General features: G+C 40.7%; 3 protein-coding genes, 1 long non-coding RNA gene and 1 other non-coding gene across 8 annotated transcripts; 2 read left to right on the forward strand and 3 right to left on the reverse strand.

Annotated features, from left to right (window-relative positions):
* Window positions 1-3,535: 3,535 nt before the first annotated feature.
* LOC111661064 (cysteinyl leukotriene receptor 2-like) lies at window positions 3,536-9,216 on the reverse strand. Of its 2 annotated transcripts, none has more exons than XM_087176118.1 (5): window positions 9,115-9,216; window positions 5,279-5,471; window positions 4,613-4,780; window positions 4,282-4,449; window positions 3,536-4,187 (listed from the first exon to the last, which is right to left on the reverse strand). In XM_087176118.1, exons 1-5 carry the CDS (start codon window positions 9,119-9,121, stop codon window positions 3,665-3,667), a joined length of 1,059 nt encoding a protein of 352 aa, XP_087032244.1. In that variant the 5' UTR covers window positions 9,122-9,216; the 3' UTR covers window positions 3,536-3,664. The 2 variants fall into 2 exon arrangements, with proteins under 2 accessions (XP_087032244.1, XP_023270294.1); XM_023414526.2 differs by lacking the exon at window positions 9,115-9,216 and adding an exon at window positions 6,274-6,358.
* Window positions 4,946-6,373, forward strand: LOC147818672 (uncharacterized). Its single transcript, XR_015437754.1, has 3 exons — window positions 4,946-5,025; window positions 5,296-5,352; window positions 6,290-6,373. It is a non-coding gene; the product is annotated as an uncharacterized LOC147818672 (long non-coding RNA).
* Window positions 9,217-13,546: 4,330 nt separating the features above from the next.
* On the forward strand, window positions 13,547-21,602 carry LOC111661072 (uncharacterized). 2 transcript variants are annotated; one of them, XR_002761195.2, is made up of 14 exons: window positions 13,547-13,673; window positions 14,642-14,915; window positions 15,049-15,101; window positions 15,462-15,659; window positions 15,768-15,854; window positions 15,949-16,068; window positions 16,157-16,201; window positions 16,328-16,345; window positions 16,515-16,589; window positions 16,871-16,970; window positions 17,210-17,327; window positions 17,555-17,693; window positions 18,274-18,494; window positions 21,325-21,602. XR_002761195.2 is itself a non-coding variant. In XM_023414537.2 (13 exons), exons 1-13 carry the CDS (start codon window positions 13,550-13,552, stop codon window positions 18,435-18,437), a joined length of 1,515 nt encoding a protein of 504 aa, XP_023270305.1. In that variant the 5' UTR covers window positions 13,547-13,549; the 3' UTR covers window positions 18,438-19,908. The 2 variants fall into 2 exon arrangements, 1 of the variants encoding a protein (XP_023270305.1); XM_023414537.2 differs by lacking the exon at window positions 21,325-21,602 and having other exon boundaries at window positions 18,274-19,908.
* LOC111661073 (PRELI domain-containing protein 1, mitochondrial-like) lies at window positions 20,207-26,473 on the reverse strand. Of its 2 annotated transcripts, none has more exons than XM_023414538.2 (6): window positions 26,352-26,473; window positions 24,494-24,631; window positions 23,443-23,668; window positions 22,562-22,675; window positions 22,318-22,396; window positions 20,207-21,575 (listed from the first exon to the last, which is right to left on the reverse strand). In XM_023414538.2, the coding sequence occupies exons 2-6, from the start codon at window positions 24,622-24,624 to the stop codon at window positions 21,463-21,465; spliced, it is 663 nt and encodes a 220-aa protein (XP_023270306.1). In that variant the 5' UTR covers window positions 24,625-24,631; window positions 26,352-26,473; the 3' UTR covers window positions 20,207-21,462. The 2 variants fall into 2 exon arrangements, with proteins under 2 accessions (XP_023270306.1, XP_087032245.1); XM_087176119.1 differs by having other exon boundaries at window positions 26,248-26,458.
* trnag-ucc (transfer RNA glycine (anticodon UCC)) lies at window positions 25,336-25,407 on the reverse strand. The gene has a single exon. It is a non-coding gene; the product is annotated as a tRNA-Gly (tRNA).
* Window positions 26,474-27,106: the final 633 nt, after the last annotated feature.

Below are 27,106 nucleotides of genomic sequence, written 5' to 3' on the forward strand. Positions count from 1 at the left end.
TTGTAAATTGTTGAAATTAATGCAGTTTTAATGTGAAATAAAGTTTCTTATGAAACTTTGCTTTGTTGATGGTTTTTATGGAGCGTGTCTGGTAATTTAACAGTAGCAGCAGCACAGTAAAGAAATCACAACACACTGAAGTTTTTCCTGAATCTGTAATTAATCAAAGTCTTTCTATGTTGCTTTAATCAACAACAAACATGATAGAAATGTTTAAATGTGTCCGTCCTTCAACAGTGACAACACAGGATCTAGAGACAGATACTAGAGTTTGTGCTTTTCTAATTTATCTTATGAACTTACCAATTTAAATAACAATGAAAACACTGATTCACCAAAGTGACTGTTAGATTCATCATGAGGCAGATGGTAAATATGAAGAAACACTCAGTACGATTTAATCACAGTGCAGGCACTGATCGAGTGGATCATCTTCTCAGGCAGAGATGATCTTTGGCGCCCCCCATTGGATCGGGAGACACCAGATGTTAAAGGAGAAGTCCCTCTGAAGGTCCAGATGATAAACCAGCTGTGGTCACAGTGCTGTTACTGATGTTGAACATCTGGGACGACAGAGCTTCACTGTGTGCGGAGAAAATGATCTTAAAGAGTCTTATCTAATTTTATTTTTATATTATTTTTTAATACAAAAGTCATTTTGAAAAAGCTGAACAAGCACTTGAACTCAGAGACAAGACAAACTTATGATTTCCACTTCCTGAAGACGTCATTATTAACATGTCCATCATGAATAAACAACAGTCCTTCGTCATCACTGCAGATTCCTTCAGTCTCCGTCAGCTGTCCGAACATCTAACGAGCCGCTGACGACAGGAGCTGCTCATTTCTAATTCAGCGTATGTTAATGAGGAACCTGTGGAGGACCAGTGACGTCACCTCATAATACACATTAAAAACAGGAATTAAAAAGAATTTATAAATGTACAATTAATCCATCAATAAATGCTTTAGACTTAAGTATTTATTTATGGATTAAATTCTTTTTACAACTCCTGTTTTTAATGCCTGTTAAAATGTGTTGGTGAAGCTCGTTTATATCAGTGAGGCCAAATAACATGAACATCTCTGTATTTTATTTCAGCAGCACAAACTCCGTCCACTCAGCTGATCGCTGAAGTAAATAAGTTTTCATCACCTCACTGTCTGTGTTTAGTCAAACATCATGAGTGTGTGTGTGTGTGTGTGTGTGTGTGTGTGTGTGTGTGTGTGTGTGTGTTTTTGTGTGTGTGTGTGCCTATACAACAAGAGGGGGTGGGGTCAGGAAACACCTGGAAGTCAGGAAACACACACACACACACACACACACACACACAATGACAGAAGGAAAGCAGCGTTTTCTTTTTAAAAAAAGTCATAAAAACAAACCACAACACAAGTTTCTGTTCACGTCCTCGTGGTGATGATTGTTGCCGTCTCTGACCTTTGACCTCCTTCTGATCCACAGAGAAGCTGAGTGCTGATTGGTCCACACCGTGCACCCTCAGGAATGACTGGACTTCCTCCAGTGATGTAATAAAACACAGGAGTGGGGGGTTGGGGGGTAAACGCTCAGCTGTGAGGGGAGGGGGGGGGTCAAAGGTCAGACTGACATGTTGAGCTCTTAAAGGAAATACCCACAATGCACCGCGCTGTGATATACAGTGTGTGAGGGTTGGAAAAGGTGCTGCCCCCTCTGCTGGACACCACTGCACATTACAGCACTACAACCACTACAGCTGAAGGTGCAAAGACTCATGGGTAACCTTTTCTTTTAGCATTTATAACTAGTGTATAACATGTAATCAGAGGTTCATAACAAACTATTAATAAATATTTATTAAATTAATTATGAACAACTCCTGCTATAAACATAACAACAATATAAACAACTCTGTCCTGCTGGGGTGTAACTTAATATGATAATGTATATTATATTATTATAATATTATTATAATATAACATGTTTAGAATTATTATTCTATAAATAACACAATAATTCTGTCATAACACCACCACACTATCATATTATTCTACACTGTTTTATATGATATTTTATTACATTCTATAATATCATATTAACATATTTTTTGTCATGAGATTTATTGTTATTATTATTTATTATAATATTTTTTATTACATTGACAGGATATGCATATATATATATATATATATATATGTAAATATTTTCATTACATTCTCCCTACGATTATATTTACATTACATTCTAATATCTACTACACACACACAAACATGTCTTAGACACACACCATATACATCATGTTTTTACATGTCCATTATGTGTACCCTTTATGTCATAAATAAAATATTATTAAAACTATAAAATAAAATTATTTTTAAAGCGGGGCTGCATGTATTTGTACAGTTGGTGAGGTCACTGGTTTCCTGCGTCATCATAAACCAACCATCAGAATTACGAGAAGTTGAGAAGAAGACAGTATTTAAAATAAAATGAGTAAAAACAAATAAAAAGATGCAGTGAGAGCGAACGGAGGACGCTTCCTGTGGGATCTTCATACGAAGATATTTCCGCTCTACGTGACTGAAACTTACCAAACACACAAACATGTAAACAAAGATTCTTCACTGGAAAACATTAAAGTCTACACGTAATAAAAAATGTTTTTCCAACAGCAAATACTCACAAATCCCACGACAGAAAAATGAAAAAGTCTCAGTAATTCCTGAAAACTCCTGCTCACTGTGGTTTTTATCAAACAAACAACAGGAAGTGAACAGCAGTGCTTTAGTGGGGGACTATTTTCAGCCGCGGATTAATCCACGTTCTAAAGTGTGTGTTCATGGTGATGGAGGAACTTGTCTAACAGTGACAGTGTTTTGCTCACTGGTGTGTTTTAATGGTTTGTGGAGCCAGTGGCTCAGAGGAAGAAGACACATCAGGAACATGATAATTGTTTGATACGTTCATTGTCGGTTTGACTCCGAACATGAAATTTGTTGACGAGAAACATGAAGAATTTAACTAAACTTTCAAGTCAATCTGTTGAAGAGCTGTAGAGGGCGCCGTTACTCCACAGGAAACCGAGACCGACTGGAAGATTTCAGTGCTGTGTCTCAGTTCAGGTGCGTTCAAAGTCACACCTGCTGTTGGGGAGTGGGAGTGCGTTCCCATGGCAACACAGCGCAGTCGACTTCAGGAATCAGTCAAAATGGTCAAAAAGTTGAGTGTAAAACGAGGGACACTTCTCATCCTCATTGGTCGCCATCTTGGAAGGGGAGGGGCCACCAACGTATTTTTTAAGGAAGGAGGACACGTCGTCGCTGCCGCTGGCGGCGTGGTTTCCATGTCACAGGGGAGTAAAACGTTCATTCTAAGTAAAGTGAGCAAAGCAGCCGACAGGTGGGCGACGATCACAGTCACATGATGCAATCGCCACTTCCGGTGAATTCACAATGGCGGTGTTTGATCTGGGACTCCACCCTGAGTGCACTGACTGAAGTCCTCGTCAGTGACGCCTGGACGTCCTTAACGACGAGTGATTTCAGTTTCGTGCTCTTTATTTTCAGTGTTAGGCAGGAAATGTGACGTTGCCGTGGAAATAAATACAAAATTAAAGATTCTGATGACCTTTTATGCTCCACGGCGGCGGAGCGTACGGTTGTAGGAGGAGCGAGCGGGTGAGCTTCAGGTGGTGTTCCTCCTCCTCATCATGGCCAGTCCGGACCTGAAGGAGCCCGGTCTGCTGGACAACAGAGAGGAATGAGCGTCCCTCATCTTGTCTCTGAACGTCCTGGTGGAGTAGTAGTACAGCAGCGGGTTGACCACACTGTTCGACGCCGCCAGACACAGCGTCACCACCACCGCCCGCTGCAGTGCCACCACCACGCCGCAGCTCCAGCGGCCGCAAACGGCGTGCAGGTGCAGCGATCGGATCAGGTGGTAAGGCAGGAAGCAGAGCAGGAAGGTCGCTGTCACCATGGCAACCAGGCGCACCGAGCGCCGCCTGTTGCGAAGTCGAATGTTGTTGGACGGGCCGCTGCTGCGGAGGCCAGAGGGGGCCGTCAGCCGCTGGACGATCCTGCTGTAGCAAATGATGATTGTGACGAAAGGGAGGAGGAAGCCCAGAGCCACGCCCACGTAGTTTAAGATCAGGATACGCCCCCAAGAGGAGGGGCTAGACGGCTCGAAGCAACGAGGAAACCCCGCCCTGAGAGAGAGACGGTAACAGACAACTCACACAAACAATAAAATGATGTCGAAATTTTATTTCATGTCTGTTTCACTTGATTTTAGTGTCTCACCTGTTTGTCACGCCATTGGACAGGAAGGGAGCAGAGGACACACCCACAAACAGCCAAACTCCCAGACAGACCAATAAGCTTCGAGTGGGCGTGGCCAGAGAGCGGTGACGGAGGGGCCGGGCCACGGCGAGCCAGCGGAGTATGCTCAGTAGAGTGAGGAAGAGGATGCTGAAGGAGGAAGAGCAGCAGAGTGTGTGTGTTCTTGTTTTACTGACATTGTGGGGACTCAACATCCTTCTGGGGACTAAAAGCGAGTCCCCGTAACGTACGTCACTACATTCAAAGACTCAAGGTGAGGTGATGGAAACGGGACTGTCTGTCTGTGTTTTACCTGGTGTACAGGTTGACGTAGAAGCCGAAGACGCACAGCCGGCACAGCCAATCAGGAAAGTCCCACACTCCGCCCCTGAAGTAATAAGCCAATCGCAGCGGCAGGGTGAGCGAGAAGCTGCCGTCTGATATCGCCAGGTTCATCATGACCACGTAGGAGGGGGAGTTTCTGGGAGGGAAACATGAGGAGAGTCAGACCAGGGCTGAGATGACAGTAATGGAAGGTGTGTTGAGCTGCAGTTCCTCTCATGTCCACTAGATGCTGCTGTGATGAAACTGACTGTCAGAAGGGAGCGAGGAAACTCATTGTTTATCAGTATTTCATTAACTACTATGAGACACACATGCACAATGTGCCAGTTACGAGTCCTATTCCAGTCTTGATCATGTGATGGCGTGATGTTTGCATAGAACGTAAGTTATTCAGATCCCTGTGGGCTTGATTTGTTTGCAGTGTGGTAAGTAAAATAAGCAACAGCCAGCAGTTTAAAGGAGCTATTTGTTTTGCTATAGCTACGTAGCCAGTGTTAGCTGTTTACCTACCCAGTACATACAGCACAAGAAGTTATAATAATGGGTTAGTGTTAGTCTGGAAACGGGCTTGAAGGTTGAAAATGAATGGAAGTCGAGGACAGAGAAGTGTGTTTGTGTGTTTGCTTGTTCTGACCTGCGGTTGCTCTGCAGGAAGAAAACTGCCAGCGCTCCGACGTTGCAGAGAAAAGCCACAGGAAACACCAGCAGGTAGGTGAAGGTGTAGGCGCGGTACTTGAACGTATCATCGTCATGGAAACATGCCACCAGCATCTCCGTTGTTGCTGAGGTGTTGTTGCCCATGACGGTGGGAGTGGTTAGCAGGTCCTCTATGAAACACACACACACACACATACGGAAGCCATTCGTCATTAAAAGTCTAATTAGACATTAGCAGTTACTGTGATGACACACAAATCTGTTTACTGTTTCTTTCCCTTTAACAAGTCGAAAGAGCGGAAAGAACCGGTTTAATCTTCAACAATGTGTTGGTAAATACAAGTGGTAAATACAGCTGTAAAATAAATGTAGTGCAGTAAAAAGCATAATGTCACCCTGAAATACAGTAAAGTGTAAATGCATTAAATTAAAAACTTTAAAAAATATATTTATATTTATACTTCTAACTGACCCTGAACACACCACCGACCAAACCCACACGACAAGGAAACTGATGTGTGTTAGTGTGTGTGTGTGTGTGTGTGTGTGTGTGTGTGTGTGTGTGTGTGGTATGTAAACCAGACCAAACCAGTCGGCCTGTTCTAAACAACGCTGCGTTCGTTACATAAACACCAGCAGGTCACCTGCTGAGAAACAGCCCTTTTGTTCCTGGACTGCAAATTTGAATAAAGTGTCTTGACTGTTTAACTGTTTGCTTATCTAACGACATGTAAATTACTGACTATGATGTGCTCTGTGTACTCGGACATAAAATCTTATGTAATAATCAGTTAAAGAGGAGGGAATATATTTATTGGAGGTGGGGAGAGTACACTGGAAGGTTTTCATGTTGAACTATATTAGGTTAACATCATATTTACTTTTTATTTTATGAATTTAATTTTTTCCTTTAGTTCCTGTTTTGTCTTTTTACTAATTTAATGCAAAAAGAAAAGGAGTCATTGTTTGTACCTTGCCCACCCTCCAGGACTCTTCAAGAACCAGGAAGTGAGCAGTGAAAATCACCACAGGTTCTTCACACCTTGAACACAACCTTCTCCGACCCCTCCCCTCCGGCAGGTGCTGCAGACACCTGTATAACGAAAGTACCAGCAGCAGTTCCTTTCCTCATGCCATCACTCTTCTCCCGAGTGTTAGAGCCCAATAATTGTATATTGTACAAATACTCATACGTCACAGTCTGGTTCCTGAATGTGATGCTCATTATGGTTGTTTGCATGAGGACGCACGTTATCTGTGTCGTGCTTTTATATCGTCCTAAATGTTCTTCAGTTACTTAGAGTTAATAAAGACAGGTCTGTTTTCAGCTTCGGCCCTTTTATGTCTCTTTCCTGTTGTTTTGTCACTTTTGTTCTGAATCTTAGTCAGTTTGTGCCTCTGTGGTTGTTTTGAGTGTTTTGGTCGTTGATTTCTTCATTGTTGTGGTTGTTTTATATTCGGTCATTAGTTTGAATCTATTTGTGATCTGATTTTTCAGACTTTTCAGATAATCCAGTGAGTTTTTAAACGCTTTTTGCCTTAGATGTAAAAGAATCTTTGTGTTTGTGGTTGTTTGTATATTGTATGTGAGTAATATTCATATTATCTGTAATGCTTTAGAGTCACCGGCATCTTCCACTTGTTTTCTTTGTGTAGCAGATGATTGTTATTCATTAATCTGTGGATCAGTGTATGAAGAGGTTTAAATTGTTGTTTCAAAATGTTTATGGCTGACAAAAGTCATCTGTGCGCCTGTGTGGAGTATTTTGTTCCAGATATTTGGCGATGAACTGGTCACTCTTACGGCTGGAGCCGGTTACACAAGTTCAAATTTAGCCTGGTTGTGACGCAAGTGTTTAAAAGTGGATAAAGGTTGCGCCACACAAAATAACTCTTCCATAGAGATGAATTGTTATTAAAAACATACTGTTTTGTAGCTAGCTGAAGTACTGGACCGGAACATGTGACCCACATTTAGCACGAAGAGTAAATGAAGTATCACGGTTCTTGATCAAAATGCTAACAGTAGATAGCAAGATGCATCCGGCCCATACTTGGGCCACATGCTTGTGTTTCTTCTGAGCCGGTACACGCCCGGTTCCACGGCCCAAGCCCGGCCCATACACAGCATGACTGTCAGATGCTATGTCTCCGGGCCAGACTTGGGCCGTGTAACCAGGGTGTATACTGGGCCAGAAGTTTCATAAACTGAGAAGATTTAAATACAATTCACAAAAACAACACTATAAGTAAAACTGCAAAGCATGCTAATAACATTAGCTAGACCAAACTAGAGACGCCACCTTGTGACGGGCTCACACCAACATGTTGTGAGTACTCAGTCGTCATGGGTTGGACAGCACCAATCTTTGATCTCAGGTACACACCTGTAAAGTTTCGTGAGCTCGTGATGCTATCATGGCAATAAAATCTGGTTAGCATAGCGTATGATGCTACAGTGACCTCTGTTTACATAGCTGATTGCGTTTGATTGGATGGCACTAGGCTTGTCTCTTAAAATCACCAGTTTAAAACTAGCTAGTAGTAACTAAAAACTCAGGACTCCAAACCTTAATGATGGATTTAGGAATAAGTCTTTGCAGACTATAAGACACAGTGGCTAAGGTACAATAGCTTCCTCCATTATGGACTCTTATGTGTGATTTGTGCAGATTTATTTTGTAAGTGACTGAAATGTGTGAGTAAATGTCTGATCTATATCCATGTTTGAATATTAAATTCCTCTCGTGGTTGATATTCGTCATTTCTAAAGACAGTAAAAGACTCTGTCTGGTTTTTGGAGGATCTGTTGGTTCAATCAGCATCAACATCCAGCATCAGTTTATGTCTCTGAGCTGTTGGCTGCAGTTTATTCAAGCAGAGATGCAGGTTTCAGTATAAACACAACATGTCTACAGACACACAGCTGCACTTTCATCTTTTACTTTACTGTCAAATAAAGAAAATTCATTAGAAAACCAACAATCGAATGTTTATCAAACCTCCTACAAGTTCAGAGGAGAAGACGACTCCTGCGGATTCTGACTGTTGTTTGTTGTTTGTGTGAAACTCCCACATAAATTTATCCTGACTTATACAAACACGAAGGCACGACGGCTGTGACCCTTGACCTCTGTGCTGACTCGTGTCCATAATGTTGCTGATCTGGGAGGATAGTTTACTCTAATGTTTGACCTCGGTGATCCACTGTGAACGGAAAATCCAACGGCACAGAGGGACGCCACTTTGATCAGTAAAAAACAAGATGCAAAAAACTGAAAGATTAAAGGCAATAAATCCTCAGTTACTTCAAAAAAACAGGTCGGTTTTCAGCTTCGGCCCTTTTCTGTCTCTTTGTGATTGTTTTATATTTTTCATCAGTTTAAGTCTTTCGTAGTTGTTTTATATTTGGGAATCAGTTTGTCTATTTATGGTCAGATTTTTCAGACTTTTCAGATTATCCAGTTGTTTTAAACACTTTATTTAGACGTAGATGTAAAATAATTCCCTCATTTGCTTCAGTTCCTCTGTTTCATACAGGACAGTTAATCCGTAAATTTATCTGGAGAAGTCACCAAATTTGGAGATACATGGTTGCTACTGGACAGCGGCGAAATAAATGAATAAATAACATCAGAAGCAGGTTTCCCACTAATCCTTGGTGCACGAAAAGTTTAACTTTAACACTGACTGGTTTTATTAGTCACCAGATATCACCACATCTCTAAAACTGAGCTGGACTGAGCCGCACGTAAAGGCTTGAAGACTCTTCACCTCGTCTTGTTAGTCTGTATTTTAAAAGTCGTCACTCACCGTTCATCCTGTCACAGCTTCATGTCTCCAGCAGCCATGTGTCCGTCCCTCTGTTCGTTCCCCTCCGTCTCTTTTATTTCTGTTCAGAGCTGTCGCTCTGTATTCAAATGCTCCTGGTGGGTGTGTCGGGCAGGAATTCCACGGAAGTAGGCGGACACACACACACACACACACACACACACACACACACACACACACACACACACACACACACACTTCACCAGGCAGAAAGCCAACACACACTCAAGGGTTCTTCTCACTTGAAGAGCTCCAACATTGATCTGAGCAGACAACTTACTCACACACATTTTCCTAAACATCAAGTTTATTAAAAACCTTTCTTTGAGGTCCAGTTACTCAAAATACCATCAAGAAGCGATTCTTAGTAACATGATGATGTTACCCATGACGTCCTGTCTGCACAAGCCAAACAGAAAAGAGGAGAAACCATTAAAGGAAAACACTGCAGCCACAGCTGAGTATTGATCACTTTGCATTTAACTAAAATTAAAGCTCACACAAGACAAAATCTGAAAAGAGACTTCAGATTCTGCAGCGATGAACAGATCAGCTGATGGAAAGAATTGAGTCAATTATTAAAACAGTTGCTGATCAATAATTTCAGCAAAAATGATCAATATTTGCTGGGAGTCTCTCTCTCTATTCCTTAAAGCTCCTCCAGTGTAAAGGTGTGTGTCCATGTGTAGTGTGATTATAGATCAGCTCTAGCTTCTATATTAATACTGTGAAAGTATCAAAGCCTCAGTCCACAGAGAAATGCACACAGCCTGTATTCAGAAACTGAGCCTTAAAACCAGCCGTCAGGACTTCTGGAACTTTGTGATGTCACAACAAAGCAGTCACCAAGCCCCGCCCACCTGGACCCACCATCCAAACCTTTACATGATTTGGTTTCTCTGAGTGTTTTTACCTGAAATGTGCTACATTTCTATTGGATCACTCAGAAAACAGTCAGCCAATCAGAAGAGAGGCTCAGAGCCTCCTCTCTTCTAATAATAAAATATGGAGCTTTAAAGAGAAAAATGTCCTGACTCCTCTGTGTAATTCTTTGTGGTGATGTTGTAGTTTCCGAGAATTAGAGGAGGTTAAATCGTTGTTTGGAAAAAGAAATCTGATCCATCTCCACTCAAACACCACCCAGGAAAATATCAGTCAGATTAACCAATGATACGAGTGATCAGTATTGATTTATTTGTTACAGTATAACTGAAGTCATCAGACGTGTTATAGTCGGGATGTTGTCGGAGAGAATGAAGCTGAGATTCAGGAAAAAGCATCAGCTGCTGCTTCAACTCTTTAATTTGCATCAGACAAGAAAGAAGCGTTCGCTCTGCAGAATAAAGTTACACACCCGGTCAGTAAGACACTAACCCTGCTGTTCATGTCGCCTGTCGCTTCCTTCCCTGAAGCAGCGTTACAGCGATAGAGATGGTGTGATTATCACGTCAGCCCGGGATGGATGATGATGTCACTCTGCTCGTCGCCCAGACATCCAATCATGATGTTTCCTGTAAGAGACACAGAGTCCGTCAGCGCTGAGACTAAGAGACTGAAACTTTAACCTTGTTCTGTACAGAAACCACTTTGGTCATTCACACAACTCACACTTCTCTATCTGAAGCTTTATTTCTCCAAATGCTTTCCTTCTTCTTCTTCTTCTTCTTCTTCTTCTTCTTCTTCTTCTTCTTCTTCTTCTTCTTCATATCCTGGATCAACAGGACGATTTAACAGACAAGAGAATCAAGAATCTTTTCTGTTTTATTTTACACAAGTGTGATGCATTTTAGTAAAAGAGCAGAATTACTGATTCGTGGGTTTATAGCTATAAACCCTCGGACCAGCTTCAGGTTTCATCCCTGTTTATCCAGAATCATATAAAATATGAACCATTTGTGTGACATTTTGTCTTAATTGCTTTGTGAAGTCTTAAAAAATATATAAATACTCACACTCATTCCAGTCCATCAGCTTTACCCATGTCACCTCCATCGCCTGGATCAACAGGACAGGTATTGACATATTTATTGATTTATTCCTTGTCATTATTATTATTACACTGCAAATATATTAATATCTCAAATGTTCATCATCTTTACAAATGGAACATGAACACTCACTGGAGGCAGCAACGACCCGAGGCTCATATCCATCCCTCAATCCTTGTGCATGAGCTGCATGAACAGTGACGTAAAAACCACATCCTGCACTTAATGGAAGACTTGGACATATTGTTGAAATAGGAGTGTTTGTTTTTCAGGTGGATAAAGGGTTAAATATGAAGCTACAGCAGCTGTTAGCTTAGCTAAACTTAATTAGCTAAACTTAGCATAACCCAGGACCGGGTTATGCTAACAGCAAATGTTCATCTTAACGCTTCAGCTTTAGACGTTCTGGTACAAGGAGTCGAGGCTAACGCTAGCTGTTTCCCTCTGTTTCAAGTCTTGGTGCTAAGCTAAGCTAACAGCTGCTGGCTGTAACTTTATATTTAGAATACAGTATCGAGCTTCGCATCCCACTGTCAGCCAGAACATGACTCAGCGTATTTCTGAAAATGTAAAACTATTGCTTTTAGTGACAGTGACAACAACACAATATAAAAATACATATTATAAACAAAATATACACAAAGCATCACAAGTAAATGTAACAACCTACAAAGTCCTTTTGTACAGTTTTATCATCAACAGATATTAAAGCAGTGGCTCTCGACCTGCTGCAGGGCCCCCTGCTGGGCTGCAGAGGTATTGCAAGTGGGCAGACAAATCATTTGCAAAGTTACCATTTTGGCAAAAAGATGTAATTATATAAAAAAACTAAAAAAATGATAAATATTAAAGTTATAAACAATATTTTTAAATGTTTTAAAATAAAATGATCTTTAGAAATGTTGAAAAAATCCCTTAATTATTTTTTTTTTTTAACAGATTTTGCTGGGTCAATAACAGCACATCAGTATTGTCCAATACATGTATCTCTAAATGTCGTCTTTGTTGAATTTATTCACATCAACTGAAGGACGTCGTGTTTCTTTCTGAATACATTGAATCAAAACCCTGGAGTGTGTGGAAAGTGTCGTTTTGACAGGACAGTGAAGGCATCATTTCACCTCTGTCTGTCTGGGAGTCAAAAGTTCAATGTCTGTCTCTGAAACGAGGTGAAATTGTAGAAAATTAAAAACTACTCACCGGCAGATCGAGTCAGAGCCATCAGGACACACACAAGCACAGACAGAGCCAGCGTCTTCATGGTGGAGGCTGCAGATGTTCAACAGATGTTCAAGACGATGACGACCAGAGAAGTTACTCACACTTCTACTGTGAGCTGTTTAAATGAACGACAGGTGAGTCTGTGACAAACCTGCTGCAGGATCAGCTGAACCAGGACCAGCTCTTAAATCCTCCCACTGACAGAAAGTCAAACATTAATCAGCTCCAGATATTAAAAGTTAGCTTCATGTTTTCTTTAATAATTGTATCATTCCACTAATTATTATTTATCTAAGGTGGTGTCGGCCCAACAACGCCCTGATCCACTCCCACATGTCGCACAGAGCTTTTAGTCCTCTCAAGGAGAACATTTACTCTGCTGTAAAATGTAATTAAATAATACATTTCTGTAGGAGTGTGAAACATGATATTCATATGGTGACAAGAGTAAAAGATTATAGTAGAGACGCCAGTATCACAGAATGACACTTAAATCAAGGTTTCAGGGTCAGATTCACTTGTGGGTTTGGTTTCATCTTTGTTTGGGACTTTGTTCTGTCAGATGTCGTATTGTCTGATTTCTTTATTCTCATATGTGAACAAACAAACACACCTGAACGTGTTTCATGATTTTTTTCTCTCATTTTAAACAGATATCTTACTTTTTTTTGATTAACATGAATATTAATGTGATATAAAATCATGCAATTTTACTCTGTAAAAGAAATCTTTCAAGTTAATTCTTTTATTTAAATACATTAATAAATTATGATGCATTTTTTAATAAAATATGTAAAAACAATCATTAGGGATAAAACAAAGTTGTTGTTTTTTTCCCCCAACATCTGTATTGAACATGGATGTCAAATATAACAGAAACATTAATGCAGACAAAACTATAATAAAGCCAGGGAAAGTGATCTTAATAAAAATATTAAATAAAGAACAAATCCACGGTTTAAAAAAAATAGTTTTAATGTTTGGACTTAGACTGAATTTAGATTTATGGATGTGACCTTTAGCTAAAATAATCACCAAATTGATAACATATAATTCTTTAAGTTCATTATTAATGTTGTTAAAGATACCAAACAGTGCAGGGGGGTAAAAAGTTCAAAATATCAAAAAGTCATGAACATACGTCATAACGCGTCACCCACAGTTCAGCGCATGCGCCGAAGTTCTGAAAAGTCCTTGTCATTGTCTCCATGTTGGACAGCGGTCTGGTGTCCTCTGATTCTGCTGCTGCGGCTCTGCGGATGGAGCACGCGGGACTCCTCTTCTGTCTCTGCTCCGTGGTGGTTTTCAGCAGCGTCCTCCTTCCGGTGTCAGGTCAGTGCGTTTGTTACAAACCCGTCCTAAAGGGGCGTGTCTCAGCTAACACAGCACGTGCGCTACAGTACAGTGATAACACAGGTAGTTACTTTGTTACAATGTGGCGCAATTTGTATTTCGAGCTGGACACACCTGCTACCTGGAGCACGAGCTGTATTCAGAATGAGTTACCTGTACTTAACGATTCAGCAGCAGGAAGCGGGAGAGAGCATCACTGTCGATCATTTCTATCCCGAATTAATGAGAAGATTAAATTATATTTTATTAGTTTTAAAGTTTATGTTCTATCATGACTGCTAATTTAGTCACTGTTAATGTGTCAGCGTTGACAAATGGTAAAAAATTAACGTTTTGAACTCCGGTAAAGGATTATGTTACTTTACACAGAGCTAAGTCCCAGAGACAGTTTCCCCGAAACGCTTGTGTGTGTGTGTGTGTGTGTGTGTGTGTGTGTGTGTGTGTGTGTGTGTGTGTGTGAAGATATGACATTTTCCACTGAGTTCCTGTCAGTTTCTGTTGTCACATCCTGATAATGATTTTCAGAAGCTGACTAGTTTTTCTGAGAGAGAATGTGTCTGATTCTCACGACGTTGCCAAAGTGAAAAGGAGTGTAAAAGTTTGTTTAATAAGGGAGAAATCCTGCTCAAAGATAATCCAGTTCCTCTAATTAAAATGTCCAAAAGTACAGTAGAAATAAACATGTTTACAGCCTGGTACAAAAACAGTTCTGGTCTCTATTTGTTTACATTTTATTAAGGACTGAAGTTATGGAGAATTGAGGGCGTGGCCTCTTTGATTGACAGGTGGGTGAGCGTATGCTTACCACAAACCAAACTGAAGTCTTTATGCCCTGAATGGAAGCTTGAGGTTCTTGCTGTTGTACCTAAACCTACTTCATAAAGTATCTATCTATCTATCTATCTATCTATCTATCTATCTATCTATCTATCTATCTATCTATCTAGCTCTACAGTCCGGCTCACCTGAACGAGTCTTTGCAGACGCCGGCGAAGATGCCGTCCTCCCATGTCACTTCGACCCATCTGTCAGCCCCTCGACCTTCGGCCTGACGGAGTGGTCACGGGTGAACGGTCCCTCCCTGTCCACGGTTCACATCGTCCGCAATGGAGAGGAGCTGGAAAAGGAGGCAACAGAAGAGTACCGCGGGAGGACGGCGGTGGCAGAAGACGGCTCTCTGACGCTGCGAAACGTCACGCGGCGAGACAGCGCCACCTACAGGTACATGATGGCATGTTGTTTATTTTTCTTCTTGTCAACAAATCCCACGTGTTTTAGGAAATTTTGAATCTTCTCCCAGGATTCATTCGACTCTTGTGTAATCGTGACCTTTTTCCTTTTGTTCGTTGTCCAGATGTTTCCGTCGTGGAGGATCATCTGTGACAGTGTTTGTCTCTCTCATCGTTGGTAAGATAGCAGCCATGCTAGTCTTTGTTGTCTTTGTTTGTATTGTTGTAGTTGAATGTAAAAACTGCAAAGTAAATATGTAAAATACAATAACAGAGTAATGATGATGATTATGATGAAAGGTCAGTTCTTACAGATCGTCCTCTGGGGAACATGAATGTCTGCGTCACATTAGAGATATTTCTCAAACCTTTGACCTACTTTTGGTGCTTAAGGAAAAACCAGAGGACGAGGAAAGTCAGAAACCAAAAAGATGAGACTCACACAAGAACTACACACACAGAGTGTGTATGTTCAGATTCATAAATGACGACAAGACCACAGGTGAGGTGGTGCGGTGACAGGTGTGTCTGTCTGCAGCTCAGGTGTCTGAGGTCAACGTCACTGTGCGGGAGTTGTCCAATGAGCTGGTTGTTTACTGTGAGTGCAGCAGCTGGGGCCTGAAGCCGCGGGTCTCTCTGCTGGACGCCGAGGGAAACGTCCTCCCTGCTGAGAGCCAGTCGTCAGTGGAACCGGGCGACCTCTACTCCGTCAGGGCGCACCTGGACCTGGCTAAAGGTAGGTCAACCACTACTCACGCTCCAGGTACGACTGTCAGGTCTCGGTCACGAGTCTCGACTTCCAATCTGGAGTTTTAACTTTTGTTTTCTTCTTTTGTTACAAAAGGAAAATCAAAAAAGAGTGGAATCATGGTCTGTCAAGCGGAGATCACCGAGCTGCGCCTGGTGAAGGAGAAACGCATCGATATCAGTGGTAAAAACAACGTCTGGAAGTTTTCAGTGTTCGTCTTTGTTGCCGCCTCAGAGGGATTTCACATTTCCCAGTTTGTTTATTTTTTTACTTGCAGAAAAGTTGAGTGTTTCGGAGGCGGAGGCGGGTCCTGGATACGCAGTCGCAGCCACCGTCCTGCTTGTCGTGGCTGTCGTGGTCATCGTCGTTCTTCAGTGGAAGCTTGAGAAGCTGAGAGGTCGGTCTCTCTTGTGTTGTAGAGCAGTAAAGAGTCTGGTTAACCTGGCTGCTTCGCTCACTTCCTGTCTGGTTCTGTGTCGTTGCAGCGTTCTGCACCAGACTGGTCCAACAGCCGCTCCGAGGAGAAGAGGGTGAGTTCAAGTGTTTATTGTGCAGCTTGTTTTTGTTGTAAATCTGACGTCACAGAATTGATTTGAACAGATGTAACTGATGATTATTGTCATGATGATGAACAACTGTCTCTGTTCTTTCCTCAGCACAACCACTTCTCAAAGGTCAGTCTCCAACTTAAAGACTTTTCCTCAAGAAAAGGTTTTTAAAAGTCTTTATTAATTACATGAATTCATGTAATTAATGGAGAAATAATTGTGGGTCTTGTTGTTTGGTTCGTCATCGTTTGACTGGTAGGACCGACAGGTGTCTGTCCTCTGTCTTTGTCTTCAGACATAGACATCTCCCAGGTGGACACGACAGGAGCGTCTGAAATCACAGCGAAATCTCAACATCTGTTCAACCACGGTCAGTTCGCTCAGCCTTCACCTCCGTTTTCTCTCCAGTCGCTGCCAGTAAAGCACTGCAGAAGAAGAAGAGGTCATTTAAAGACCCAGTCAAAGATCAGACGATTAGTTATTTCTGTGATGTCACAGTCTGGGGAAATAACTTAATTTAATGACAAATTAATTGAAGCAGATTCAATCGAATATCGGGTTTTAATTAAATGGTGAAGTCATGTTCCACCCCACAGCTGTGATAAACCCGGATACAAAGCCTGATGAAGCTGTTCGTCGACTCTGTTTCAGATCAACCGCTGGATGGAGTCAAAGTCTCAGAACAGCTGGCTGAAAGAGACCTGGACGAGATGAACAAATACAAAGACATCATCAACAGAGTGGGAGAATCGTACGTATGGCAACAGTTCAAACACAGTATGATGTGGTTGTTTTCGTCTCTTTGTGGTTGTTTTCGTCTCTTTGTGGTTGTTTTCGTCTCTTTGTGGTTGTTTTCGTCTCTTTGTTGTTGTTTTTGTCTCTTTGTGGTTGTTTTCGTCTCTTTGTGGTTGTTTTCGTCTCTTTGTGGTTGTTTTTGTCTCTTTGTAGTCTCTCTATAGAAAACTTGACAGTTGTTGTCATTTGCTGCAGTGAAAACATCCCCCCTTCCCTGCTCGCTGGCATCATCTCCAGACAGTCTCTGGCCGGAACCAAGCTGGATCAAAACGGCTTCGGACTGTACGACTCAAACTGCTTCGGTCTCATGCAGGTGCGACACACTTCTTGGATAAAGCATCAGCGCCATCTGCAGGTTTACAAGCGAGCTGCGCCACAGTGACGGCGGCTCGTCTGCTTTCATCCACCAGCTGGATTTGATTTTAATCTAAAGATGTGCTGTGCTTCGTCATTTATCTTAAACATGGTGTTAGCTCACGTGGTTCCTGGTTGCATGTTGGATTGAGGACTTCCTGAAATGACGGTGTGTGTGTCCTGCAGATCAGTAAGCTTCACAACTGTCTGGAAGGCGGCCCGTTCAGCAAGGAGCATGTGGAACAAGGAGCCAGAATCCTGGCCAGGCTCCTTCGGATCATGCTGAAGGAGAGGAAGAACTGGACCACACAACACCAGCTGAAGGGTAAAAACATGGACGCCTCCTGCCTCCTTTCCATACTTTGCGCTTTTCAAAACAAATAGACCAATCGCAAACTTTACTTTACTTAACTTTAACTCTACGAGAATTGAACAGTAAGAGTTTTTTTACATATTTTTACACAGCTGTTAAGTTTAAATTACACATTTGTTCAGATAACCTTTAGAAGAAAATGACATTTCTTACAGCCTGAGTTTCACACATTTAAACAAACTACTCTGCCCCCTAGTGGAGGTACTGTTTAATGCTCCAGATACACAAGCTCACGGACTAACAAGCTAGAACCTTTTCGTTTCATCTGGTTGTGTAACGGATTATTTCTTATCTGGGGTCAGATCATGATGATGCATGATGTAGTCCAGACGTCCCTCTCCCCAGCAAAGTGTTGAAATGTCGAACTTTTCCCTTTAGTTTCGTCGCAGTGTTTGTGTTTGCCGAAGTTGATGAAAGGTGTTCTGGGACTTCCTGTTGTACTACGTGGAGATATGAGGGACGTCTCCTTTAAAATGGAACCTCACATGTTTGTGTCTTCATGTATCTGAGCATTTGCTTCGCTGTGTTTCAGGAGCGTTGGCTTGTTACATCTTAGGTGAGGAGAAAGTCCTTAATTTGAAGGATCATGAGAACATGGACAGTGAGACGCCATGCAAAGACTTCGCCAATGATGTGATCGCCAGAGCGCGCTGGTTCGCCAACAAAGGCTTCAAGACACTTGGCAACAAGTATTGAGATAGATGTTTTACAGAGTTCCCGTCCCTGAAACAGACACAGCTCTAAAAAAAACAAGTGAGTTCAGTTTTGAATCTCCTGAATTACAGTTTCCATTCAAAAATAAAAATGAAGCTGTGAGTGACGAGCAGGGCAGCAGAGCTGAAGGAGCTGATGTCTGAAGTAGGTTTAGGGTTATATATTGATTATATCATTAGAATTCAAATATTATTTTGATGTATATGTTGAAGCAACTTCCTGTAAATGATGTCATTTCTGGAATGTACCATTATTTTACAAGGGTTTTTTAGGTGAGGGTTGACTTGAAATCAGGGGACACCCTTCAAGGCTTCAGTGGTTAGCAACAACACTGATTGTGCTGCCTTATTAAGGTCCTAAGTGGAACTGTTTTGTGTATTTTAGATGTATTACAGGAGCTGAGGTTGAAATGCCAATAACGCAGCCAAAATTACCAAAACATCAAAAATGAAAAGGACAAAAATGTCCATAGGGATGCACAACGGTTATTAATGATCATTTCCTTCACTTTACTGTGGCAGTATTAATACATGTAACGTTTGTCAGACAAAAATAATCTTCACCTTAAACTCAGGGAACATTAATGGAAACTTTGCCACATGTTGAAAAGCCTTAAAAGTATTTGTTACGTTTTAAATGTGTCATATTCAAATTGGCATTTATATGACATCATTGTTCTCATGTTACATTAATGAAGAACAAGTGAAGAAAATGTGTTGTTAATGCGCTGTATGAGTTTAGAAGAAAAAAATAATTAATCCAAGAAGCTGAAACATTTTACCATTTAGCAAAAGTGAGATCATGAAAAAACATTATACTGGTGAATCATGGATTTAAAAACATGTTTTCATCTGAGCAGTTCTCTAAGGCGTCGGACACCAGTTAGCAGGAGCTAGCTTTAGCATGATACCAAGAGTCTGACCGGTTCTTCCAAAGAGCTTAAGTTTTTTGTTTAAAGACAAGAACAAGAACAAACCTATTTTTATAACGTTGTATATGAACTTGAGGAGCTCGTTCTGACGTGGAATATAATAATAATGTGCCACGTTAGTATCTTGGAACTCATAAGTCAAACATCCTGTTTGTAAAAGTTAGCATCTTGCTAAGTTAATGTCTTCGTTTTAAATGAATTGCAGCCAACAATAACAACTACTGTTACAGTAACATTTGTGTTACAGGAGTATTACTCATTATAGAGCCATTTACTTTACTGGTAAAGCCGGTAATAAAAGAAATCTCAGTGGAAAAGTCACTACATGTTGAAGGACTTTAACAATTTACGTTACGTTTTATTTTTAGCTTCACATTTCTTATTTCAGTGTTCAAGTTCAGTGTTTCATTATTATTCTCTGTGATAAACATTTATCTCCCGCGTGTTTTGTGCATGAAAGTTTTCACAATCCTGGAATATGACACAGTGACTTTCCAAAGAATAAAGTGTGTTTTGCAAATATCCTGAAGTGAGACTGTGTCTGGTTTATCACAGGATTACAGATTTATAACTGGAGAAAAGGAAAGTAAAAAATGATATTGAAATCATAATGATGATTAAAAATGAAAAGTGACATTTAAAACCAAAAGGTTAAAGTATTTAATTACGGCTTGATTATCTTATTTTCTCCTACATAATTTAACGTGGAGGATATTCTGTGATATACATGAATTCATTGGTTAATTAACATGTTCATGTGTTTGAACACATTGCACAGTGTCACATTAAATGAAAAACCTTATAGTGACGACAGCAGCTGTTAAAGTAGATTTAGATTTATTGTGATGACTGATGAAAAGTGAGAATATGATGGTGGTTCTTCACATTATAAACTGAATGTTGAAATGATAAAAGTCAGAGAAGGAAGCTCAAACACGAGATCTGAATCTGAAAAACCATCAAAGCCTGACAGGCCCAGTTTGCCCCTGAAGTAGAAACCAGTCCAAAATAAACTCAGGTGATCTTATTTCACTTTATCGCCCCCTGGGGATTCCTGTTTCTAAGAACTTGGTACAATCTCTGCAAGTAATAAACTGTAGAACTACACGACTTTGAGCTGCAAGTGAATATAAGCAGTTCCCTGAAAAACTGCACTGGAAACACATACAGCAGCTGAACCAGGGCTGACAGCTTAAGAATTATAACATTAAGAATTTAATATCAGGAGTTGACCACCAGAGGGCGATGATGGAGGGACCACTCGTTAAGATCATGTTGAGAATGTGAAACATGCATCTGAACAACAATCTGATTCTAAAATGACTTCAGCGCTGATCTCATGCAACATTCAGTTAAAGAAATAAAATTAGAAAGATTATCTCAATAGACGATTTAATTATTATAAAATTAAATTTAGCAGGCAAGAGTTCCTAATGAAACAATATTTTTCGCTGAATGACGAAAAGAAAATGCCGAAAAAATGTCACTGGAATTATTAAAATGACTAGAAAATATAAATAATTATAATAACATAATTCAAAACAAGAATTGAGAACAATGTTCATATAAAAACATAAAAATTACGACAATGAAAAATAGATGGCTTAGACAGAAAATAACGAATAATGGAATGCGAGCCGTTTGCTTTATAACATCTAACACTAGAAAGAACTGAATTCTTTATTATAAATAGAATCTAAATATCTTTATCTTCTGTCTTCTTTTAAATAACAAAGCCTTAGATCATAAAAGTTTACCTCTACATAAATATTATAGAATTTAATACTATAATCTAGAAAAAGGTGTAAAAACCAAAATGAATCAAACAAAAGCAACTTTAAAAAACAAAACTTAGGGAAACCTTTTTACTAAGAAGGTTTTAATCTGTCCCAGTGAATCCTGAGGAACTAATATTCATTATTTTCTGCTCCGCTTCAGTCAAACTTTAAAGCTGCACTTCTTCTCTGATGATGGACTTCACAACGCAACCAATCCCAGCTGACGTTGATGCGATGCCCCGCCCCCGCAGTACCAGTTCAAATCAATAGATGCAGGATTTCTATTGCAACAGCAGAATCATACGAACTGCTTGGGCTTCTGGGTAGAGGTGGCTGTGGCTTGTGGTGGGAGGGGCTTGTGTTTGTCTGATGACTCTCCCTGGTCTCCATGGAGATGAGGGGGGGCCTCAGCTGCAGGTAATAAAACAATCAGGTGTATTTCAGTGTTTTTACATATTTACCGTCCGTAATTCAAGCATATTCTCTTCTGGTTTTACTGTTTATGTTATAATTGGATTTAGATCAAACATATCTTGTGTAAATTTCATTCATCAGAATTGTGACGTATGTATTCATCAACAGCCAAAACTTAACTGACGTCATGAAGCAACTATAGTGACTAAATCGCCATAGAACATCGCCAAAGTCCTGATAAACAAGTCTCGCCATTCGGCAGCCATCTTGGCCACACCCTTGGACAGTTATTATTCCGTACTAACAAGACCAGGCCCCTATTTAAATGAATGGAGAGAGAGCCACGACTTCCCCTTCAATGGTCACCGGGACATGAAAACTGCGTGTACAGAATCACATGTAAAAACAAAAAAGGTTTGGTGACTTTGCCCCAAAATAAGTTTTAAAACATCTTTTTTTCCCCCAGGTTTTACTTCCACTTCTCATGTATAAGGTTTCAAATACCAACTGTGTAAGTGCAACAACACGGTCGGCTTGATATCGGCTGTTATAAAGCAGATGATTGGCTGTTTCACGGGAGGGGTGGGACACGTGTCATACAACCACCATCTTTGGTAGAAAAATCTTTCATCTTTAAAACAATAGTAAAAAATTTTTAACAATACGTAATACAAATCTTCACATTGAGAAAGGTCCTCGCAAGTCAACAAGTGTGTGTGTGTGTGTGTGTGTGTCTTACTCTGTATCTTGGACAGAGCAAACTCCAGCCCCTTCATGGCTTTGGCTTGGTTACTTTTAAATCTGGTGAGACCAAACTCCTGTTGGAGAAACACAAAGAGTTAGACAGAGAGATGTGGGTTCGTGTTGCTGAACCAGCGAATTGAGGACCTCTCTGCATTGTGAGGACATCACTGTTTGAAATGGTTAGGGTTAGGGTCCTCACAAGTATAGCAAGACAAATGTGTGTGTGTGTGTGTCTGTACCTGTATGGGCCGGGCCAGGCCGTAGACAGCTGAGGAGATCCAGGCCTCCCTCCTGAGTTTGGTCCAGGTAGGCCGACTACGGTCTTCTTCAAACGAACAACGCTCTACCACCGTCTGAGAGGCGGAGACAGTAAATACTGTACAATACAGGTCCGACGAAATTCATATAACTGTTCAAACATGGACATTCAATCTTCAAGTGTTAGAATTCAATATTGTTAGTCCACAGTATAAACAGATCGGGCCATGACTTGGTCTCCTGTGGGGAACATTCCTAAAATGTACTTTGTCTGTTTGCGGCGTTCGTCAAACTCAACAGTCTGGTAATGTTAGGTTGTCTGGAGGAAGTTCGCTTTCATGCTGAAGCAAAAAGGTGTGGGGAGGGCTGTAAGTGTAGACTGCAAGAGCTAATGTGGCTAATACCCTGACAACAGGAGCCCATGAAGCAGGAATTGGAGAGCATTGTGATTTTACAATTCTCACCTCTACGCAGCCAGTCGCGAAGGGACATTGGTGTCAATGACGGACTGTCGGCTTCAAAAAGTTCCAGTCCCCCCTATTCCGACATCAAAAAGGTGCAGGGGGAGGGTGAAGCTATCCAACCACCCAGCAAACACTTGCAAGAAGTCGCCACAACAAGACGTTGCCAATTGACCACAACGTCCCCGGAACGATCTTGGTCACAGACCTTGCTTGTTCCCCAACTCTACCTCACTTCCTGTCACCTCTATCTCACTATCTAATGAAGGTGGAATCTTCCCCCGAAAATTAAGATTTAAACTCTTACAATATATATGTTAACTCAAAGGCATTTGAACTTTGAACTGGACAGGTGGACACGCAACGTAAATAACCATGGTAACTAACTCGCGGCGTCTCACCATTAGCGTGTTGTGGTTGACGTTCCAGGTCTTGGTGGTGAGTGTGTGTCTTTGTGGGTCCACAATGGAGTCCTCCAGGACGTAGACGGCCCGGGCCATGTGGGTGGGGAAGACGCGCTCCGCCCAGCCCGGCAGCCGGTTGGTCTTTGTCAGCAGTCGCCGTGACAACAGGTGGTTGCTGGGGGTGACTTCGCGGTACAGGACGTCCTCAGTGAGGACATGGGTGCTGATACGTAAAAACATACAGATTTGTGACTTTAGTATGTGTGTGTGCCTCTATATTTGTGAGGTTTTATAATTTGTGATTATATTATAAATAGACCATAGAACATTTTTAGAAAGTGAGGACATTTTGGGGAATGACGACGTTTTAGAAAGTGAAGACGTTTTAGAAACTGAGGACATTTTGGGGAAGCGAGGACATTTTTGGAAAAGTTCTTCTGGGCTGTCGGAGGGTTAAGGAGGTTTTCAGGGTTGAGGTTATACTTCGGTTTAGAGTAAGGTTATTATTAGGGGCTTGGGCAGTGATTCTTAAATTGGGGGAGGTAGTTTAGAAGGAAGACAGGGCAGAAAAGAAAACCTTGTTCTGGCAGGTAAACTTACATTTTTCATTTGCACAACAGAAGCTGATGAGAAACGTAAAAAAACCCCATAAACATCAATTCCAATTAAATTCAACGTGGGTCGTTTTGTTACTAGTATCATTAATATTGTTCATGACAAGGGGTCATAACAGAGAAAAGTCATTGCATTATGTCAGTGAGGGTCCTCACAGGTACAGAAGTACAAATGTGTGTGTTACCTGCACAGCTGCAACCATTATCTTGAAAACCAAATAATCGTTGTCAGTTTTTACGGAAAAAAAAGCCAAAGACTGAAGATCTTTGAGCTTTTGACAGTTGGTCATTAAAACAAGACATTTATAAATGTCACGTTGGACTGACATATCATAACAGGCTTTTTTAACCACTTCCTGTCATTTACTGGCAAAACAATTAATCAGAAAATATTTCGCAGATTGATCAGTTATGAAAATAAGTGCCCCCGTTACCTGTACGGGTTGGGGTAGCGCTGCCAGAAGGCAGCCAACACCTGATGCCACGGACTCCTAATGTCGACCTCACTGTGGAAATACCTGCCCATGTCTACATAAAACACAGACAAGGTGTTTGGCCGACTCATCCAGGAGCTGTGGGGAAAAGCAATGACAGAAAAAAAACTGTTGTTGTTTTCCTCATTAAAGTCAACATTTTTAAGAGCACATTTCTCAAAGAAATAAAATTGAAATTAAAGTGTAAGACAAAAAGTATTTGATTGATAGAATATTATTCTGATAAACAAATAATAATTTCAGTGATTTGTCAAACAAAACATTCCCTTTTTTTGATAATTAAAATAATCTTTAGTTTGTGTCCTGAAAATATATTTTTAATTCAAATATAAGCAGACGTTAGTTCATCACCTTAATCTTAATTATTTGACATAATGATTCACTTCACGTCATAAAAAAAAAAGAATGGAAAAAGGTGAAAAATGCCAGTAATAACTGTCGATGGCCTTTAGATTATGTATTCAAATTGTTTGTTTTATTTGACCATCGATCCACAACACATAGATATTCAGTTACTACTATGGTGAAGAATAACATCATATTCTGACATCTATAAAACCAGATCCAAAAAATAATTTACATTTTTGCGTATATTATAATAGATTGTTATATTATTAATCGACCAAGATACAAAAAATTTAAAACAAAAAAATAAAGAAACACACTACATTGAACATGCTTTTGCCATTTGTAGTACATCGAAATAACATATAAAAAAAATAAAAATAAACGATTAAACCCGTTTTAACGGTCAAACCCTGTTTCGCGGCACAAAAACTAGATGCGTTGGCCGGGAATCGAACCCGGGTCAACTGCTTGGAAGGCAGCTATGCTAACCACTATACCACCAACGCTTCTGTCGACAACAGAGCAAACCGGCGATTTTACTTGTGATTTGAGCGTGAGTTTACAACATGTGTTGTCAATAACCCGCAATGAATGACTTATGAGATTGTAGTTAACGTTGCTTGTGTCGTTTTCTCAGAAATAAACGTTAAATAACTGACGCTAACGTCACTCTGATGTGGCTGCCAAAGCTTGTATGTAGCATAGGTACTGCTAACTGGATTTACTGTACAAGATGTATGTTGAGCTTAGTCAGTGTTGCTGGTCTGTTAGTTAACTTGGTTACATGTTTGTGTTAAGGTTAACTAGTAGGTTGAACCGCCACTAACCCGCGCTGCTCGGTTAACTTTACATGTCTAATGTTAGCTAATTACACAGAGAAGTCGGCGTTGCTAGCTGCTTGTTACTGAACGACGCTGAAGTCAGCATCCGGTTCGACAGTTAAGGGGAAAGTTAACGTACGACACCGAGCGGCCGTTTCTTTTTAAAACAAGTTGTCACGGATTTAAAGCGGGTTTCAAACGACGTTAAAAAAAAACGATTTTGATCAGGAAGTTTAATGTCACAATAGTGAGAGGTCGCTCAGGTGCGTTTCCCTTAACCGTCCCCTGAACTGTCGAATCGGAAACTGACTTCAGCACTGTGAGTTTGTGTACAACATTACATTGATGTTTTTACGAAATAATGAAACCAACATCTCTCATAAGTTTAGCCAGTTAATTGTCTTCTGAGCCCCAATCGGCGTTACTGTAAGCTAACATGTTAGCATTGGGGTTAGGGGCATAGTTTATTTGGATAGTGAGCTGCTCAATCCTCAGCAGAAGTTACCGGGCTCCACGTTAGCTTACAGGCTACACCGCTCGTCGCTACACAGCTCCCCGGGTTTCTGAAGCTGTTGTCGGATGAAGCCGCTTGTAGTTATCGTCTAACCCCGGCCGTTGAGCTGACATACCTGCAGCCTTTAGCCTCCCAGCGGGGGCAGCTCGGTGTTAAAGCCTGGAGTGGGGCTGAGCGGCGGGGAGAGTAAAACCCAGCAGCGGGTCAGTGGAGGTTTTGCTGGAGTCAGGTGATCACAACAACACATATGGAAGTCCCACTTTCCTCCACTAGATGACGAGATTTCATCATTTTTTGAAGCAGAAACAAGTGTATTTCCATGTAATGCTGCATTATAATATTCAACTTTTTACTCTATAGTTAGTAGTTACTTTGAAGATTAATATTTTACATACAAAACCAGTTTCCTGTCTATAAAAGAAAATACATTTTATTACAAATTAAACTACACATGTATAAGATTAATAGGATGAATAAGCCAACTCTTGATCTACAACATTAAAATGCTGCATACACATTAATCATCAGTGATAATCATTAAGTAATATAAAATTCATAAAGGAACACAGCCAGGACTTTTATTTTTTAAACTTTATTTTGCGGAAGGATCTTATTCCCCTTTCCTTTGATATGAGCCATGTAGCCATGGAGCTGGTTTATAAAAACACAGGATGTGATTATAAAATTAGTGAAATGTTGAAATCTAAACATTTGCATGATGATACATTGGACTATTATCTCCTGCGGATTCAGCACAGCCTTTACTCTGATTGTTCACATTTTATTCAGTTTGTTAACATCCTTTTAAAGTTTAAATGTTTGTAAAACACTTTGCTGTTTCCCACAGCACAGAGACACAGACCCCCCCCC

The sequence above is a fragment of the Seriola lalandi genome, unplaced genomic scaffold, assembly GCF_002814215.2.
Source record: "Seriola lalandi dorsalis isolate HSWRI2012SDOR001 ecotype SW California unplaced genomic scaffold, Sedor1 jcf7180002054532, whole genome shotgun sequence".
In the NCBI taxonomy this organism is placed as follows: domain Eukaryota; kingdom Metazoa; phylum Chordata; class Actinopteri; order Carangiformes; family Carangidae; genus Seriola; species Seriola lalandi.

What these genes read in the sequence shown, in the direction of transcription:
- LOC111661064 (XM_087176118.1), bottom strand. An exon ending in TACGTCAACCTGTACACCAG is followed by an intron (nt 4,450 to 4,612) that starts GTAAAACACAGA and finishes TTCCTCCTTCAG; the next exon opens with CATCCTCTTCCTCACTCTAC. An exon ending in TCCAATGGCGTGACAAACAG is followed by an intron (nt 4,188 to 4,281) that starts GTGAGACACTAA and finishes TCTCTCTCTCAG; the next exon opens with GGCGGGGTTTCCTCGTTGCT.
- LOC111661072 (XM_023414537.2), top strand. Translation starts at nt 13,550, where the DNA reads ATGTTGGACAGCGGTCTGGTGTCCTCTGATTCTGCTGCTGCGGCTCTG. An exon ending in GTTTGTCTCTCTCATCGTTG is followed by an intron (nt 15,102 to 15,461) that starts GTAAGATAGCAG and finishes GTCTGTCTGCAG; the next exon opens with CTCAGGTGTCTGAGGTCAAC. An exon ending in GAAGCTTGAGAAGCTGAGAG is followed by an intron (nt 16,069 to 16,156) that starts GTCGGTCTCTCT and finishes GTGTCGTTGCAG; the next exon opens with CGTTCTGCACCAGACTGGTC.
- LOC111661073 (XM_023414538.2), bottom strand. Translation starts at nt 24,624, where the DNA reads ATGAGTCGGCCAAACACCTTGTCTGTGTTTTATGTAGACATGGGCAGG. An exon ending in CGCTACCCCAACCCGTACAG is followed by an intron (nt 23,669 to 24,493) that starts GTAACGGGGGCA and finishes TTTACGTATCAG; the next exon opens with CACCCATGTCCTCACTGAGG. An exon ending in TGCTCTGTCCAAGATACAGA is followed by an intron (nt 21,576 to 22,317) that starts GTAAGACACACA and finishes TATTACCTGCAG; the next exon opens with CTGAGGCCCCCCCTCATCTC.